At 28.3% G+C, this 18,353-nt stretch overlaps 4 protein-coding genes across 4 annotated transcripts; all 4 read right to left on the minus strand.

Annotated features, from left to right (window-relative positions):
- Positions 1-368: 368 nt before the first annotated feature.
- LOC135953562 (larval cuticle protein 65Ag1-like) lies at positions 369-768 on the minus strand. The gene has a single exon (XM_065503510.1). The coding sequence runs from the start codon at positions 739-741 to the stop codon at positions 439-441; it is 303 nt and encodes a 100-aa protein (XP_065359582.1). The 5' UTR covers positions 742-768; the 3' UTR covers positions 369-438.
- Positions 769-9,527: 8,759 nt separating this feature from the next.
- LOC135954329 (larval cuticle protein 65Ab1-like) lies at positions 9,528-10,104 on the minus strand. The gene is made up of 2 exons (XM_065504446.1): positions 9,945-10,104; positions 9,528-9,883 (listed from the first exon to the last, which is right to left on the minus strand). Exons 1-2 carry the CDS (start codon positions 10,055-10,057, stop codon positions 9,682-9,684), a joined length of 315 nt encoding a protein of 104 aa, XP_065360518.1. The 5' UTR covers positions 10,058-10,104; the 3' UTR covers positions 9,528-9,681.
- A 3,605-nt stretch (positions 10,105-13,709) lies between these two features.
- LOC135954460 (larval cuticle protein 65Ag1-like) lies at positions 13,710-14,121 on the minus strand. Its single transcript, XM_065504636.1, has one exon. The coding sequence runs from the start codon at positions 14,092-14,094 to the stop codon at positions 13,792-13,794; it is 303 nt and encodes a 100-aa protein (XP_065360708.1). The 5' UTR covers positions 14,095-14,121; the 3' UTR covers positions 13,710-13,791.
- Positions 14,122-17,868: 3,747 nt separating this feature from the next.
- LOC135954075 (larval cuticle protein 65Ag1-like) lies at positions 17,869-18,342 on the minus strand. Its single transcript, XM_065504131.1, has one exon. The coding sequence runs from the start codon at positions 18,294-18,296 to the stop codon at positions 17,982-17,984; it is 315 nt and encodes a 104-aa protein (XP_065360203.1). The 5' UTR covers positions 18,297-18,342; the 3' UTR covers positions 17,869-17,981.
- Positions 18,343-18,353: the final 11 nt, after the last annotated feature.

An 18,353-nucleotide genomic window follows, 5' to 3' on the forward strand; every position in this document is an offset into this window, starting at 1 on the left:
GAAATTGAGAGCCAAAAACTTAAGTCTGTTGTCAATATCCTATAGCCATGTATTTTATTATTGTATCACCCATATTATTGTATCCCTTCTAAGTATTTATTCTGAAGAATCGTAATTCTTTAACTTGCTTATTATAAACACTAAAAGTCATTGTACATCCAAGAAACCGGGTTTCCATTACTAGAAAATATACTTTTTAATACTTGTAGTAGATACTCCCTTTTTGAAGAATAAAATCATTTTAATTTAAACCTTAATTTTTTACATATCCAGCTAAATCTTCATATATCCACCACTATTAACCAATTATTTAAAATGAATCCTTAACAAGTTATTTTTGTTTTTAATTATTATTATTATTATTTTTTTTTTATTTAAATAGGTTTAACAAATCCATAATTTACAGACATAATAAAAACGAGGAAAAACTTAAACAACTTAAGCTTGAGGGGCAACGGGCAAATGAGCACCTTGGGGTTGGAAACCGTTCTTGTCGGCAAGATAGTTGACGGTGTAGGTTACGCCATCTTCACCAACAAAGGAGTAGGAACCACGTACAACAAGTTCTTCTTGTTCGGAGCCAACATTGTGTAATTCACCTTCAGCATCATGTTTGTTACCATCAGAAGTTTCCGATCCGAATTTGAAACTTTCAGGTTGGACATCAAGATCACGACGCAAGATTTGAACATCAGCCATAGCGATGGCGAAGAGAGCAACGAAAACGATGAGGAATTTCATGTTGATAGGATTTGTTTGGATTACTAGTTCAATTCTAACTAATGATTTCAGCTAAGATTTTTTACTTTATATAAAAAAAATATTGTTAGTTTCATCAGCCATTTCTTTTCGCTACGGCTCAGAATAACTAGAAAATTTTCAAACAAAATTCTTATTTGGATTACCACATGTATTGTTTGTTGGTGTTTCATATTATGTTTCGAACAAGAATAAGTATTTGGAATTTAGTATAACAAGTTATAATAGGGAAGCATACAAGTATTATTAAGTATTTGTATACTTTTTTTAAAATGTTTTTGTTTTATTTTAATCTTTTCCCATTATTAGCATCATCATTTATCATAGAAATGTTTGTGTATATGTGTTTAGTTGTTTTAGTTTTAGATGAACTTGTTTACAATTTTGACAAATTTTCTATTTTTATTGAACATTTATTCAAATCTACAAATATTGCCAACTCATAGAACAGTGATCGGTTGAATAAAATTCAAATGTACTCTACTGCGTGTAAGAACTTCCAGGGAAGGTAATTAGAAGTAGGCCTATTTTGATGTGATTGGCTAATCGTATTTTACAAAGGGCATACCAATTTTAAATAAAAAAAATAATTTAAAATTCAAAATACTTGGTTCTCTACTTCTTTTTAAATTTGTTTTTTAAATAAAACAAATCCAAATGCTTTTTAAATTTGTTTTTTAAATAAAACAAATCCAAATGTCTCGTTTGATCTAACAACGATCAAATAAACAATACTATTTTTAAGTTTTTAATATTTTAAATTTGTATTGTCCTCTTTTGGATTCCAACATACTCAGATCCATGTATCTTATTTAAATTTTATAATCCTGGGACCATTATTGTAGAAAATTCAAAAACTACCATTAGAGTAAATAATAACTTGCAAAAAGTTAAGCCTTGTGCATTTGTTGACTCATGTTTCTAGGTCCATTAATATAGACAATTCAGAAAGTACCATTTGTGTGTTATCATCTTATTCAGAATCACGTGAAATAAATTTTATTTATCGATTCTTACTTACTCATAATTACAATACTTAATTTCTCTTTTCGAGGTTTATTATTATAAAAATTTCCAAAAGTACCATAAGAAGAGCGAAAAATACCATTCACTACCCCACTTTCTTTCAATAAAATAGAAAATTCGAAAAACAAATTAATCCCCCATTTGGGATTATATTAACTTCTTAATAAATTTATATTACAGAAAATTCAAAAAAAGTACTATTAGAAGATGTACCATAAAGTCCTTTTTACGGATTCTCAATCACTTAGGACCATATGAGTTTAACATCATGTTACTAGGTCCCTATTTGTGAGTTCTTACTTCATTCTATATTATAGAAGTTTAATTTTAATTTTAAATGAAAAATAGTACTAAATAATGAGAAAAAAACCTGTTGAAGACATCGATTTCAAAAGTTGGTTCACTTGACATAAAATCCCCCATATATATTTTACATTAAGTACTAGGGTATTCATTCGACTAATGATCGTTCGATTAATCGAATAATTTCTTGGGAATAATTATTCGAACAATTTAAAAATGGTCATTTTCGAATAACGAATAATTCGAATAATTTTATGTAGAATAATCGAATAAAAGGAATAAATGTACATATGTATATTAAAATTTATTAACTTGCTTAAAATTTTTCATAATTTCAAATTTAAATAAGTAATAATGACTCACAAAAATTGTATTGTTTCTGAAAATACAGTGACTTTCGATCACTGTAGATGAGTGTTCCGATAGCTCCTTCTATAAACATATAAATATTACTGCAAGCAGTTACAATTCTAAAAACAAATCTTTAAAAATTTTTAATTTCGGACTTGAACCTACGAAATAAAAGGTACGGAATAAAATATTTGTTATTTAGCTGGCGAAACATCAAAACGGGGTCCCTTCGACTCTACTTGATTGTTCGCACGTAGTGAACTACCACGTAAACCATAGCTGGCGAAATATTAGAAGAATTGCAATTAATAATCAAAATTTTAACTTAGATTAAAGTGGAGTTGAATGTCATGGAGAATGTGATTTTGAAACGGTCGTCGAAAGTGATATTGAGGATGACATTTATAATGATTACATTGAAATAGATGAAGGCCATGATCTTAAAATATACGTATATAAGTGATGTTATTAACCGCGTAAGTAAGTGTTGCAAAATATTTAATAAATCGAATGATAAACACAAATATTGCAAACTTACGTTTTTTTTTTGCAAGAAATGCATGGAGTTCGTCTTATATATGATTTTGAACATCGTTGAACATCTTTGTCAATCATGCACTGCCTGACTTCAAATTAGCCACGTTCACTGACAATGATATCAAACTTTGGACAGATTCCCTTTATTGTGCAATTCCCCAAGACCACTTTATTAAGCAAAGATATGATAGAGCTGATGTATAATACAATTTGTTATAAATAATTTAGAAATAGTGAATAATTCATTTACTAAAGAAATAGTTAAAACCCGAATTAATGAACGACATAAAAAAGTTCTAAATATATTGTATTTGAATTGAGGATCATGTCCAACTAGCTCAAATTTTTTAAAGCATAGCTCCAAAACGGAAACTGAAAGGTTCCAATTGTTAGTTAGTCAATTGTTTTGTAGATTGTTCTGGAGTTAATCTGATCAGAATATTTCTGTTGAAAATATAATGATGGACTTTGTTTTCGAATGTTTTTTAACATTATCAATACTTGAATTGTTAACTTTAACGTTAGTTTTTGTTTTTCTTTAACTATAAAATATTAAAAAACCGACATCATTACATTTTTTAAAAAAATGTAAATTATTCTCGAATTATTCGAACAAGTTAAAATCTCTTATTCGAATAATTCGAAGTACACAGGGCAAACAAATTTAAATATAATAGCAACAAAATGAGATACCGATCATAAAAATCTATTGAATCGACTGTGAATAATTAAGTGAATTCGCTCATTTTCACAAGATTTTAGTTTTTTGTTATTATAACAAAAACACATGCAAAATTTACGCTTGAAAGCACATACAATTTTCTGAACATGAGCGAATTCACTTAATTCTGAATAAATTCGAAAAGAATCCTTCGATTTTTTATTATAACTCCGAAACTACTGAACCGATTGAAACGCAATATATATGTGAAAATTTGCACATAGCATGGGGAATATGTTTTAAAAATTGAATGATTCAAAAGAAAAGCATTCACTACTAAATTTGATGTATATCAAACTTAAAACCAAAATCTTGTGAAAATGAGCGAATTAACTTAACTGTGAATAAATTCGAAAAGAATCAATGGATTTTTATGATCGATATCTCATTTTTTTGCTGTTAACCTGTGTTATTGAAACAATGTTTTAATTATATCAACCCCCCATATTACACTAGAGTATCTTAATATATCTTAAAGGAATGAGTAGGGTGAAAAAAGTCTAAGGTGTCATAAGAAGTATGCAAGCTATAAATATAATATTAAAAAATGTATATTTAGTACTTATTTGAATATTAACAAGTATGTAGTCAAAACTTGAATTTAAATTTCTGGTTTGTATTCACAAAATATGTATTACTACTAAATTCTAAGAAAATACCAAAAAAAAAAAAAACAATGTACCTCTAGTAAAGCAGTGCTTAGGTATGCGCACATACATACATATGTATAATTATGGTGTCCTTTCTGATAACTTCAGTATTAATGTATATTTGACCTTTTACCACATTTAGGTTATCAATGTTTTATCGCATAAATGCCATAAACGTAAGTATTTAATTTGTTTAATTATGATAGGGTTAAATTTAAATATTAGCTTATCTGTGAGTTGGTATGTGTATCTGTCTATCAAACTGTATTTTTATCATTTTCGATTTGGTCGCAATTAATTATTAAATTCAACAAATTTAAAGATTGTGTCAAGAGTTTTAAAATGTCAAAAATGGTGTGTTATTTAATTGTAATTAATTAATTACATTCTTTGCATGTTTTATGTTTAACACCAAAAATTTATAGGAAACAAATGTTTTGTTGCTTTAAGAGTGGTAAAGTTGTATACATTCGCAAGTAGAAATATACAGTGGTGGTCATAAGTGTTTAATGATTTTGTTATGATATTGATAATATTTATTTTGGAAATAATTCGATAGCATGTGAACGATTATGAACTTAATTAAATTTTACACAAATTATTCAACTATTACAAGACAATTTTATTAAAATCATGGAGTTTTTGTAACAGTTATGAATTTATTTAAATTTTTAATACAAATTGAAATAAATTCATAATTGGATTATGAACATACTTACAAAAAGTTTACCCAAAATACGTATTTTTATAAAAATTTTACAGAATCATGTTGATTGTCAAATCTTGAAGGAAAACTGTTGCAGCAACATGTTGATAGGAAAAATATTGCAGCAACATGTTGATAAGAATAATGTTGCAGCAGCATGTTGATAGGCGTAATGTTGCAGCAACATGTTGATAGGAATAATGTTTATAGGAGCAAAGTTTTAGCAACACGTTTACATGATAATGTTGATGCAACATGTTGATAGGAATAATGTTGCAGCAACATGTTGATAGGAATAATGTTGCAGCAACATGTTGATAGGAATAATGTTGCAGTTGCATGTTGACATGATAATGTTTCAGAAACATGTTTATATGAATAATGTTTCAGCAACATGTTGATAGGAATAATGATGCAGCTAAATGTTGATAAGAGTATTGTTGCAGCAACATGTTGATAATAAGGCGAATAATGTTGCCGCAAGTTGTTGATAGGAACAATTTAGAAGCAAAATAATGAGAGGAAAATTAATACAGCCATGTTTTGATTGGTAAATATTAGAGAAACATGTTGATAGTAGAATATTGCAGTTACATATTGATAGAAAAATGTTACAGCAACATGTTAGGTGTTTGGTATTAGGGTAGTCCATAATTCGTGCTTTCTTTTAATCAACTAAGGGCCATTATTACAAATTGACTTTATAGTAAAAAGTAACTTTAAGCAATAGAAAAAGGTACCCTTAAAGTTAACTTTAACTATAAATGCAAGTTGAAATAATGGCCATAAATAGATTATAATTATATCAATATTCTTTATTATTATGTAATTGGAAAATCTTTACAGATACTTTAACATGTCCTAGGTATTTAGTATTTTCAGTTTCATAGTGTTCTAATCTTGACGTGTTAATCAAAGGGAAAATAAATGTAAGAAGTAATTTCTAATAAAATTTTCATTGCAATCAACTTTATATAAACTTCTGATATTGTTTCTGATATTATTTGTATACCCTTCACCTTCGTGAGAAGGGTATATATAAGATTTTTAATCCCTTTGTAATTTCCACTATATAGTTTTCCGACCCTATAATGTATATATATTCTGAATCCTTATAGATAGCGATTTTTTACCAATTTTTGATCTGGATTACTAAATCATTAATATAGACAATATGGATATCTAATAATAGATATTTCAAAGACCTTGGCAACAACGTATATAAGACCATAGTAAGTTGGACTTACAATGGTTCAAAATCGAAAAAAATATTTTTAACCCGATTTTTTTTTGCTATGCTAAATATTAAAAAAATTTAAAAAACAAAAAAAAATTTAAAATTTAAAAAAAAAATTTTTAAAGTTTAAAAAAACAATTCGAAAAAAATTTTTTTACAAAAAATTAAAAAAAACAACTTTGGAAAAAAAATAAATTTTGTTTACCTAAAAATATTTAAAATTTTTATTTTGAAGTATAATTTGGTGAAGGGTATATAAGATTCGGCACAGCCGAATATAGCTCTCTTACTTCTTATTAATATGAACTATTATTTTTAATTTTGATTTGAAAATAAATTCGGTTATTCGATTAATCGACAATTACTGATCGAATAATTTTTTATTCTAAATTTATTATTCGAATATTCGCGTAATTTTTATTCGAATGTCAACCCTAGTTAATAACACTATTAGAGATGCTAATCGGGACTGATTTTAGAAAATCCCGGGGATCGGGATGGTAAAGACCGGGGTTTCGGGAAATCTAAAATCCCGAAAATTATAAGAAAGAAACGTACATAATTATGTCTTTACAATTGAAAGTAATTTTTTTATTTTATTTATACACTAAAAATCATACTATTGCAGTTATGGTTTCGTCTGCCATTCTGGAATGAATTTTGTTTCCGACATATGCTGCTGCCGAAAAACATCTTTCGTATTGGCAAAACTGTTTGCAGATACTTATAACCAGGGAAACCGGAAATATGCTCTAAAAAAAGCGTTTTAGGCGCTTTAAATATGCAGTAAAAACTTTAAAATATGCTTTTAAAATTTCAAAAATATGCTCTTAAAAAAACAAACTTTTACATAATTTTTAACCAAATAAAATTTACTCAAATTTTCAAATAAAAATCGTTGTCTATTGGATCTGAAAACACTTTTAAACATAGAAAATGTTCTTTCGACATCAACTGATGTTACAGGAGCAAATTTAAAAGACAATATTTCTTTAACACTTAGAACGGTTAAGTTTGAATTAGAACTAAAATTTGATATTTAGATGGAGCTATTATTAAAATAGTGCTTATTTGATATTAAAACAAGAGAGCTATATTCGGCTGTGCCGAATCTTATATACCCTTCACCTAATTATACTTCAAAATAAAAAATTTAAATATTTTTAGGTGAACAAAATTTTTTTTTCAGTTTTTTCATTTTTTGGATAAAAAATTTTTCGAATTATTTTAAATTTTAAAAAAAAATTTCTGTTTTTTAAATTTTTTTTTAAACAAAGGAAGTAAAAACCTGTAGCACAACAGCGAAAAATAAGTAAGACAAAATTTGTGTTTTATAAACTCAAAATATGCTATTAAACAGTAAAATATGCTCTAAAAACGCAAAATATGACATAAATATGCTCTTAAAACAAATATATGCATATTTTATTTAAGGGTAAAATATGCAAAAATATGCACTAACAAATCGATGCCAAAATTCTTAAATAGTTCTGAAACGTGTAAATATCTTATCCATGTGCTCATTAGACTCACCAGAAAAAACATGCATTTGCATATTTTGGTTTCCCTGCTTATAACTAATCTTCAATTATTTTCCTCTTGTTCCTTCAGAAATAAAGTGATCTATTTCTTTAGCAAGTTGCAAATCTACATTATAACTTGGTTTCGTTATTGTTATTTGGGTTTTTTACATTTATTAATAATATCTTTTAGCCTTTGAGCAATCGAAATATTTTCATTTTGTTCAAGCTCCTCATCTGAGATAAAATCAATTTCGTTTGAAGAGGATTTAAATTGAGTGTTGTTTTTTGATTTTCCAGAGCCCCACACTAGGAAAACCAAAAATACCGCATTCCTTTATTAACTATGTTGTAGCAGGAGTTGAGCTTAACAACTTTGCTGAACATCACTTTGCGATATTCGGGCATGTAGAATGTCAAAATGCATAAAAAAGGCACACACAAATGACAATTACCCCTATTTATTTATGAAAAACGGGATTTGGAAAATTCCGGGATTTAAAATTAAAAAATACCGGCCTTCGGGGTTTAAGAAATCCCGAAGAAGACACGTGTATCGGCGTTTTGAAAGTTTACATCTGAATTTCATTTGAGGGGTGGTTATTGTTAATCGGCATAAGAAACCATGTGATCCTTACATTTTACAAAGTGTTCAGCAAATTTATATAAAATGTTATGGAGAACATTTTTGTTGAATATGTTAACCCACTAAATCCTCTAGAGATACGTATTTTCGATATTTAATCTATGGTAGGGGGAACCTTATTAAAAATATTTTTTCTGATTTTTTTCCAAATTCAATACATATGTAAATACGCATCGTTTGAGTTATATTGCTACAAAATGTTAGTCATATGGGATTGTATATTTAAAATATTGAAAATTAAAACATAATTATGAATATATTTTAAAAGTAAGGCACTAAGCATTTTGTACCGCTGTACATCACTGTATTTGATAAATTTTTATTAAATTTAACTCGTTTTCTTCTTTTTTTTGTCATTTAATGTTTTTACTATAAAGCAGAAGAAGAAAACCAAGTTTGTGACGCCAATCTGTTGTTATGCCAAATAAATAAAATTGGATAAAAAAAAATTTTAATAAAATAAAACTCAATAAATAAAAAAAATAAAAATCTGAGAAACTTGTTGGCTGCTGTCTTTTTAGAGTTTTAGTAAAGGTGATCAGCTTTTATGAGCCATGTATGTATGTTGTATAGAGTACATGTTGGCAATACTCGATCGCAACAATATGAATTTGGTGGACGGAAGCAAAAAAAACAAAGAACAAATTCAATGTTTTGTTCGTAACAAATATTGTTGCACATCCGAAATTTATAAATCAAAAAAAAGAAAAAATAATTATTGTTCTATTAACTATAAAACAATTTCTTGGTATTTAAATAAGTCGGCATAATAAGTTAATCAAAAATTGCATCCAGCATTTAGAGTCTGACAGTCGGAGGCCAAATAGAGTTTCTTCTTGTATTTTTTTTATTATTATTTTGTATTATTTACTTTTTGTGTTGATGACAGTTTAAATAAATAGTTTGAGAGCTATAAATAAATGTTGAATTTTGTCATTTAAATGTAAATGTCATGGTTGAGGTTTTGATTTTTGACATATTTAATTCAAGTTGATTTTACCTTTAAAATATTTATATTTAAATGGACGAGTAAGTAATTTCTGTCTATGCGATAGGACCGGTATTAAACACTTTTTAAATTGATATGCAAATGAATCTTTATTTAAATCACAATTTTTTACATACACACATACACAGTTATGTTAAAACTTTAAATATTTCGATTAAACAATAATAATGACATGACATTTTCCATTGTCACTATCGGTGTACCATGTTAAAAGTTTTAGTGTTTAGGCAAAGGAGGCAAATGTTCACCGGAAGGTTGGAAACCATGTTCATCAGCTACATAATTGACGGTATATACCTTGCCATCGTGCTCATCCTTATAGGAGAAACTGCCATGGACTACAATGGCTGGATGTTCACCGCCAACATCTTTAACCTGACCGTCTTCATGGCGGGAAGTACCATCACTGGTCTCAAGGCTTTATTCAAGAACAATTATTGTATATAATCCATTTATCATTAGAGTTTAGGGAAACTTACTCAAAGGAATAACTTTCAGGTCCAACATCGGAGCTCGATTTAAGAATTTCAACTTCAGCTGGTTTGGCCAAAGCCAAGGCAAGAAGCGCGGCAAAAATAATGTAGAATTTCATATTGTTGTTTGCTAGAAAGTTAAAAACTTTTTGACTGAATGTAGAAAGTGAATTAGATCTTTTATAGCAGATGGACTTAGTAAGTCTTTTTGTGTGTACTTGCAATTCAATTGTTTTTTATTAGATTTAATTTGTTTGTTTTCATTTTAAATAACAGTTATACAAAACTGGTTCAAATTAAATACTGGAATTCATTGCAATTCTTTTTTTTAATTAACAAAGTACTAATATTTTTCAAACAAAGATCTGTTTAGAAATCCTGTATCAATAAAACACACAGTCAAAAAATTAGAGTTTGATGACTTTTAATTGTTAAGCCATAAAAAGTGTCTGTACGTACATATTATTTCGAAATTAATAAAATCTAAACAAATAAAAAACTACATACCTGGTTGGAAATTTACCATCACCGGAACAATTTTTAGAACTTGTTCTAATCTATATGGGAGCTTTGGCGACTTATGGACCGATCACCATGAAATTGGGTCGTGTCTATATGAGAGTTATTTATCATGAATTTTGTATGTATACCAACATTTTTAAGGGATTTATCCACTTTAACCCATTGTGGACCAAGGCTTTAAATAGTTGAAAAAGTTTTATTTTTTTTATGAAATATTGAAAATAGGAAATTATTTACAAAATTTTAACTTTGTGGAGGACCGGCATAGTACCGAAAGGGACCTGGTACCGTTGGGTCAGCATCAGCCAGAAGATAAAAAACTCATTGAATTTTGTTTACATTTTATTACTATATTGATTAGTTTTGTAACTTTTATAAAATTTTTTATTACAAGTCTATTTTATGGTATTTTACGAAAAAGTATTTTTTGTCATTACAATATAAACAAACACCACAATGAGAACATGAAATAATTCACCGTTATTCTGGGTAAGCGAATTTGCCAATAGGCAAAACAAATATATTATTCCAAAGACGATAGTGTACTTCAAAGTACTTTTGGGCAAAAAGGGTCAAAATATGTTTTGTTTTCATTGTGTAAGCTTATTATTGATATGGTACTTATAAGTACCGTCGGTCGACAAAGGGTTAAACTGATTTTCGGAAGCGGGTCTTATATGGGAGCTATGACTAATTATGGACCGATCATATAAAACTTATATGGAGCGAAATTTGTGTAGATACATACATATATAAATATAAATTAAACATTTATGGCCGATAAAGTCCAATTTCGGGAGGATATCTGTATGGGGTTAGGTGAAATAATTGACCAATTTCAGCCAATTTTAATAGGCTTTGTCCTTGGGCCGAACAAAATTTTATCGAAATATCTTCAAAATTGCAACCTGTACTTTGCGTACAAGGCAGGATGGCGCCAGCCAGACGGACATCGTTTAATCGACTCAGAAAGTGATTCTAAGTCGATCGATATTCTTTAAGGTAGTGTTTACGCATAATACCCTCACTATGGTGGTGTAGGGTATAAATACCAATTGAATATCAGAAATTCAATTTAGTCTTGAGAGAATAGTAATGGAAATTCAGAAAACCAAATTAATATTGAGAAAAAACAAATTGAAATTAAGAAATCCAAATTAATATAAAAAACAAGTAAGAGTGCTATATTCGGCTGTGCCGAATCTTATATACCCTTCACCAAATTATACTTCAAAATTTTAAATATTTTTAGGTAAACAAAATTTTATTTTTTTTAATTTTTTGGAAAAAAAAATTTTTCGATTGTTATTTTAAATTTTATTTTTTTTTTTTTAATTTTATAATTTTTTTTTGGTTTTTTCAATTTTTTTTTGTGAAAAAAATTCGGGTTAAAATTTTTTTCCGATTTTGACCTAACTTACTATGGTTTTATATACGTCGTTGCAAATGTCTTTGAAATATCCATATTGTCTATATTAATGTCTTAGTAATCCAGATATAGGTCAAAAATCGAGGTTGTCTTGGTTTTTTCCTCATATCTCAGCCATTTGTGGACCGATTTTGCTGATTTTAAATTACAATCGAACCGGATATATATCAGAAATATTAATGTATGTATCATCTATGGAAAACAATAAAAAATTATGTCGAGAATACCGGTAATTGAAAAATCGGTTTTTAAAATTTGGCAAATTTCATGTTTTGCTGAATTTATTAATTTATTTTCATTGTTATAGAAATTTAAAGAGAAATTTGTTGTTTCTGATTTAAAATCAAAACTGCTGATATATAATGCTCTTTCGATACAAATTTTCAATAGTAGATGACTCAATTTTGTTAGAATCAATTAAAATAATGAAACTATTAAAAATTGTATTGAAATTCCGTATATTGCAAGAAGTTTAGGCTAAGATTTAGCCAATTAAAAACAATCGATTCATTAAAAACTTACTGACGATTTTACAAACCCTTAAATTGAATTTAATGTAAAGGGTTTTAATGAAACTAATTTTTTATTCGGAAGCTCAATAAATGCCATTAAAATTTGAAAATGATTTCGCACATATGGACACAACGGCTGTTCTTGACGAAGAGCATTCTGGACGTCCGATTTTAGGCCGCTTTTTCGAGCATTGCTGATGGTATGTAACGAATAACACGAACAAAGTTGTCCTCCAAGGCGTCAATTGTTGTTGGTTTACCAGCATAAGCCATTGACTTCATGTGGGACCACAGGAAATAATCGAAAGCTGTTAAATTGCACTACCGTGAATGCTAATTGGCAGGTCCATTTCTCGAAATCAAGTTTTGATTTCAATAAATCGATGGTAACGATGAAACCACATATCGCCCGGATCAATGTAATCCATATTTTCAAACAGAAAATAATTGATCATGGTAAGGCTTAATTTTAAAAAACATTACTGATTTTCTAAGTAAATTTGGATAATTTGGTAGCGTTGTTCATGCAGCAATCTATTCATGATAATTTGCCTGAAATGTCAAAAAGTGAGCGCAGTATGCCAGTTCGTTTGACAGATGATCTATGGGGCTTAAAAAACACCCTTTACATATAAATCATTACAATCACCCTTATTCTACTTGGCGTCGTCAATATTGAGTCAAAAAATGGTATATGTTTCTCCGAAATCGATAACAATTGGTAACTTTTGACAGAATTTTACACTTTTATAAGTCGGGTTAAAGTACAAAACGCTGTCAAAAGTTACCAATTGTTATCGATATCGGCGTAACATATACCATTTTTTGACTCAATATTGACGACGATGTCGACGACGCCAAGTAGAATAAGGGTGATTATTTCACCTAATTTGACTTAATTAAATTTAATTTTATTAACACAGAAAAAACTATTTCTTAAACCGTTTCAATTCAAATATTTGTCACATATTGAACTGGTTTCAATTATTTCATAATTGAATCAAGTATTCATGTTCTCAAAAACAAAATTTTCTGATATTTTCTATTGAAATTTGAGTTTTGAATTTGATAATTTTGACAATTGAATATACAATTTTCGTTATTGGTTGAATTTTAAATACAAAAATTATTGAATAGATAATTTTTGTAATTGAAAACACATTTTTGTTATTTTTTGTGTTTTCAATTACGAAAATTATCTATTCAATAATTTCTTCAAACTCCTAATATATATCCAGCTAAATCTACAATACTTTTAACCAATTATTTCAAATAAATCATTAGCAACTTGTTTTTGTTTTTAATTATTATTATTAATTTTTTTATTTAAATAGGTTTAACAAATCCATAATTTACAGACAAAATAAAAACGAGGAAAAACTTAAACAACTTAAGCTTGAGGGGCAACGGGCAAATGAGCACCTTGGGGTTGGAAACCGTTCTTGTCAGCAAGATAGTTGACGGTGTAGGTTACGCCATCTTCACCAACAAAGGAGTAGGAACCACGTACAACAAGTTCTTCTTGTTCGGAGCCAACATTGTGTAATTCACCTTCAGCATCATGTTTGTTACCATCAGAAGTTTCCGATCCGAATTTGAAACTTTCAGGTTGGACATCGAGATCACGACGCAAGATTTGAACATCAGCCATAGCGATGGCGAAGAGAGCAACGAAAACGATGAGGAATTTCATGTTGATAGGATTTGTTTGGATTACTAGTTCGATTCTAACTAATGATTTCAGCTAAGATTTTTTTACTTTATATAAAAAATATTGTTAGCTACATCAGACATTTCTTTTCGCTACGGCTCAGAATAACTAGAAAATTAAAAAAAAAATTCTTCTATTGTTTGTTGGTGTTTCATATTATGTTTCGAACAAGAATAAAATTGTAAATGATTAGTATGTGTATTCAGTTAGTATAACAAGTTATAATAGAGAAGCGGCATACTAGTATAATTAAGCATTTTTGTAAATTTGTATTTTAGCTTAGAGCCGTATTAAGTATTAAATTAAAGAAAAATGTATTTATGTTTTTTTTCTTCTTAAGTTATTGAAAAAGCCTGGTTGAATTATATATTTCTCATTATTATCTATTGTTGATTTAAATTTCTTAGTTGGATTGTTTCCTTATAAAGGTCTTTCAAATATCTTTTATTTGTATTAATTTCTATCAATAAATTGTTAATTGTATATCGGATTATAAAGAATTTTACGTATTTAATAAAACAAATTTCCGATTAACATAATTTCTGCTTTTGGGAAATAAGGAATAAAATACTTGAAACCAAAATATACAGATTATTTCAGATGTGCAACAAATGACAGTTTTTCAAAAAAGTAATATCGAACCGTATGGTTATTTTGACGTCCTACAACCACTTTTCAATGGTTGTGTTTTGCAGAGCGAGAGAAAAAGTAAAATCTTCAATAGGCAAGGAGCCTCAATGAGTAAACACCAGAGAATTATTTGATTTTTTTAAGATAATGAAAATTATTAGAGTAAGACCTATACCTTCTTTTTCAGATGATAATATTCAGCATTATCTGCAACAAATCGAAACTTTAAAATTTTAATCGATGAATAGAGTTTATGATTTTCATTATCTTAAAAAAATTAAATTAAATTTTTGAGGTTGTGTGTATATTTGTTCCTCTTTCCAAACCACAACCATTTTGACATTTTCTATTGGAACCTGCTGAATCATATCTGTGTGATCTGTGCCGAAGTATAACAAGTAGTTCGAGTCTCTACTTTTTTAAATTACTCTCTCACATATACGGGTACCATGTGAATTCAACATCCAAATACTTGACATTTCAACTTTGATTTTCCGACTAAACAAAGGCCGAACCATGTTATTACACTACTACACAATATTTGGCAAGATTTTTGAAATATGATTATTGAAATGTGCTAACTTTTATTTTGAAATACGTTAATTTTGCTCAGATGAAAAAAATATTTTTTTTTATTAATTTTTCACACTTAATTTTATTTGTGGTAGAATTTAATTTATAGAAGTTTAAATTTTCAGATGGAAGGATGAAAATTCCAAAATGTTAAAAATATTGCTGGGAAATCTTTACGTTGAATACATATCAGAGCTGTAAATTAATCATTCTTTTTTGATTTTTATTCATTATGAATTAGCTAAATTTTGAATTAATTCATTGAATTGAAAAAATGAATTGAATTAAATTTGAATCAATTCAAACGAATTAGGCAGAAATGAGTTACAATTCATTTGAATTGAATTAATTCAATTGAATTAGAAAAAAGAATTAGCTATTCAAATGAATGAATCAAAAGTGAGTTGCAATCAATCAAATTCAAGAGCAAATCTCTAGGGGGAATGAAAAATGTCTCCTACCAAAATGAAAATATCCAGTACAAAAAGTTAAAAGCCTTGTCCTGTATCCGCGCCTGAACAATGAAAACATGGGCCCATAATCATAGTCAAACACTAAAGTCGGTTCTATTTAAAAACAACTTTAAATTAAAAACCCGCTTTATATTATTTCCCAACTATAGTCAAAATTAAAGTATGTTTTAAATTGAACCGATTTCAACTTGGTGCCACCTCAAATGTAGAAAATGTTTTCTTCATACAATATACAACAGCTGAACAGCTGACATAGAAAATTAAAACAAAAACCAAAAAAGGTAAACAATAAAAGTAACCGGGACAACTAAAGAAAAAAAGTTCTTTGTGGTGGAAAAATGGAAAAGATAAGATTAATATCATATTTAGAATATTTTGGTACTAATTTTATTGATAACTGTTCAATAATTGCAAAATCTCTGCCAAATTCTTGTAACTTATTTTTTTTTACTTTTTGCAGAAGTGTTTTACATGGAGAAGAACAGCTGATGCTGTTGTTAAATGAGTTAATAACAGCTTCAGCTTGTTTTATATTTACAGTCGTCTTTAACGTCAAAAATATACTTTAACTTGTCTATAGTAGACCTAAAGTCCACTCTTAAGTAAAGACGACTTTATTTCTATTAAAATATACTTTATTTCTGACTATGATTATGGGCCATGGTATTTGGAGTTTGTTTCTTCAAGAAGAACTGATTTTTATTTTGAAATACGCTGAACGACAAAACACATTTAATATTCAAGGAGCAATTAATAATTTTTGTAATTTTGTGACCCACGACCACCCAACGACAAACTTTTTGCTAATATTTATGTTATATTTATTTAAAAAAAAAAATAAAACTATCTTCCACTAATAATAAAAAATTAGGAAAAATAACAATGCTTGCTGTCTTTACATAAAAAATTAGTTGAATGACAAAACGACAGTGATGCTTACTGTAGATTTACTTACAAAATCAATTCAAATTTCAATAAATTCAAATGAGTTGGAAATGAATTTAATTCAAATGAATTGTTAATCCCTTTTTCTAATTCAAAATCAATTCAATTCAAATGAATTGGAAACGAATTGCAATTCGTTTTTACCAAATTCATTTGAATTAATTCAAAATCAATTTAATTTAAATGAATTGAATGGAAAACGAATTGCAATTCATTTTTACCAAATTCATTTGAATTGATTCAAATTTCATTCAATTAATTTTTTTTGTGTTAATGATTCGCGAATTAATTCAAAAATTAATGATTTATTTACAGCTCTGATACATATTTATGGCTTTTAATAAATTAACGGATTGCGGCAATGACCCTAATGACAATTTTCCAAAAAATGTATCAACTCAGGGAAAACAGATTCGTAGTATTAACCGAATTTGTTGTCAACCTAATGATTCGCTTACAAACATAGAATTGTTCGGTTCTATCAACAGAAAGTCACTTGATAAAGAAACATATCGGTTAAAGCAACCAAACTTTTGCAACGCCTTCTAAAATTTTGTAGTCACAACTGTACAATTTTGTAGTTACTAGAGCAGAATCATACGATTGGCTACAAATTCAGTTGCTACTATGCATCCGTTTTTTCTGTGTTATAGGCAAATATACAGTGAGCCCCAAAAGTGAGTAAACACCAGCGAATTTTTGGATTTTTTTAAAATCATGAAAATCATTATAGTCCTACTTAAATCTTTTTTTTTACAACAGAATCAATAATTCAATCCATTCTCCAACAAACCGAAACTTTTAAATTTTAATCGATAGATAAATTTTAGGATTTTCATTATCTTAAAAAAAATCATATAATTTTTTGTGTATACTCACTTTTGAGGCTCACTGTATTTGTAAAAAAGGTTTTAGCATTAACATATTTTAGTAATTTCAAAAATATTTCTGACTGATTTGAGTATTTTTAGTTATTAGCGTTTTCTGCGATTTTCCCAAGTTCATTTTTGTATATAAATTTTTCAAATATGGGTCCGTAGGTTATTCGTTGATTTCTCATAACTAGAAGTTCACTAAATTACTGAAGCCGTCAAAAACGCTGAATTAGAAATGAAATTCAAAGAAAAAACACTGATTTATGCATTTTGAAATTTTTTAATAAATAGCAGAACGATTATTGTTTTAAGAATACTTTTATTTCAGATAATTGCCTCAGGTTCATTTTCCAATCATACAATCCGCTAACATCTATTGCACACCAGGTCCATTCGGTAAATGGGCACCCTGGGGTTGGAAACCGTTCTCATCAGCAACATAGTCAACAGTATAAGTCTTGCCATCATCAGCTACGAATGAGAATGAACCATGAACAGCAATGCCTTCGTGTTCAGTACCGACATCCTTTAATTCACCTTCAGCAGTGTGCACACTGCCGTCTGATGTTTGAACAGCAAATTTAAAGCCTTCGGGTTCGATACTGTTGTCCATGCGAATAATTTCATTGTCATTGGGACGAGCCAAGGCAACAGCAAAGAGAGCAGCGAAAACAATGATGTACTTCATGTTGTTTGGTATTCCTTTAGAAAGTTCGTAACTAAATGGATGCTTTCTCTGAAGTGC

Source organism: Calliphora vicina, chromosome 3, assembly GCF_958450345.1.
Source record: "Calliphora vicina chromosome 3, idCalVici1.1, whole genome shotgun sequence".
NCBI lineage: Eukaryota > Metazoa > Arthropoda > Insecta > Diptera > Calliphoridae > Calliphora > Calliphora vicina.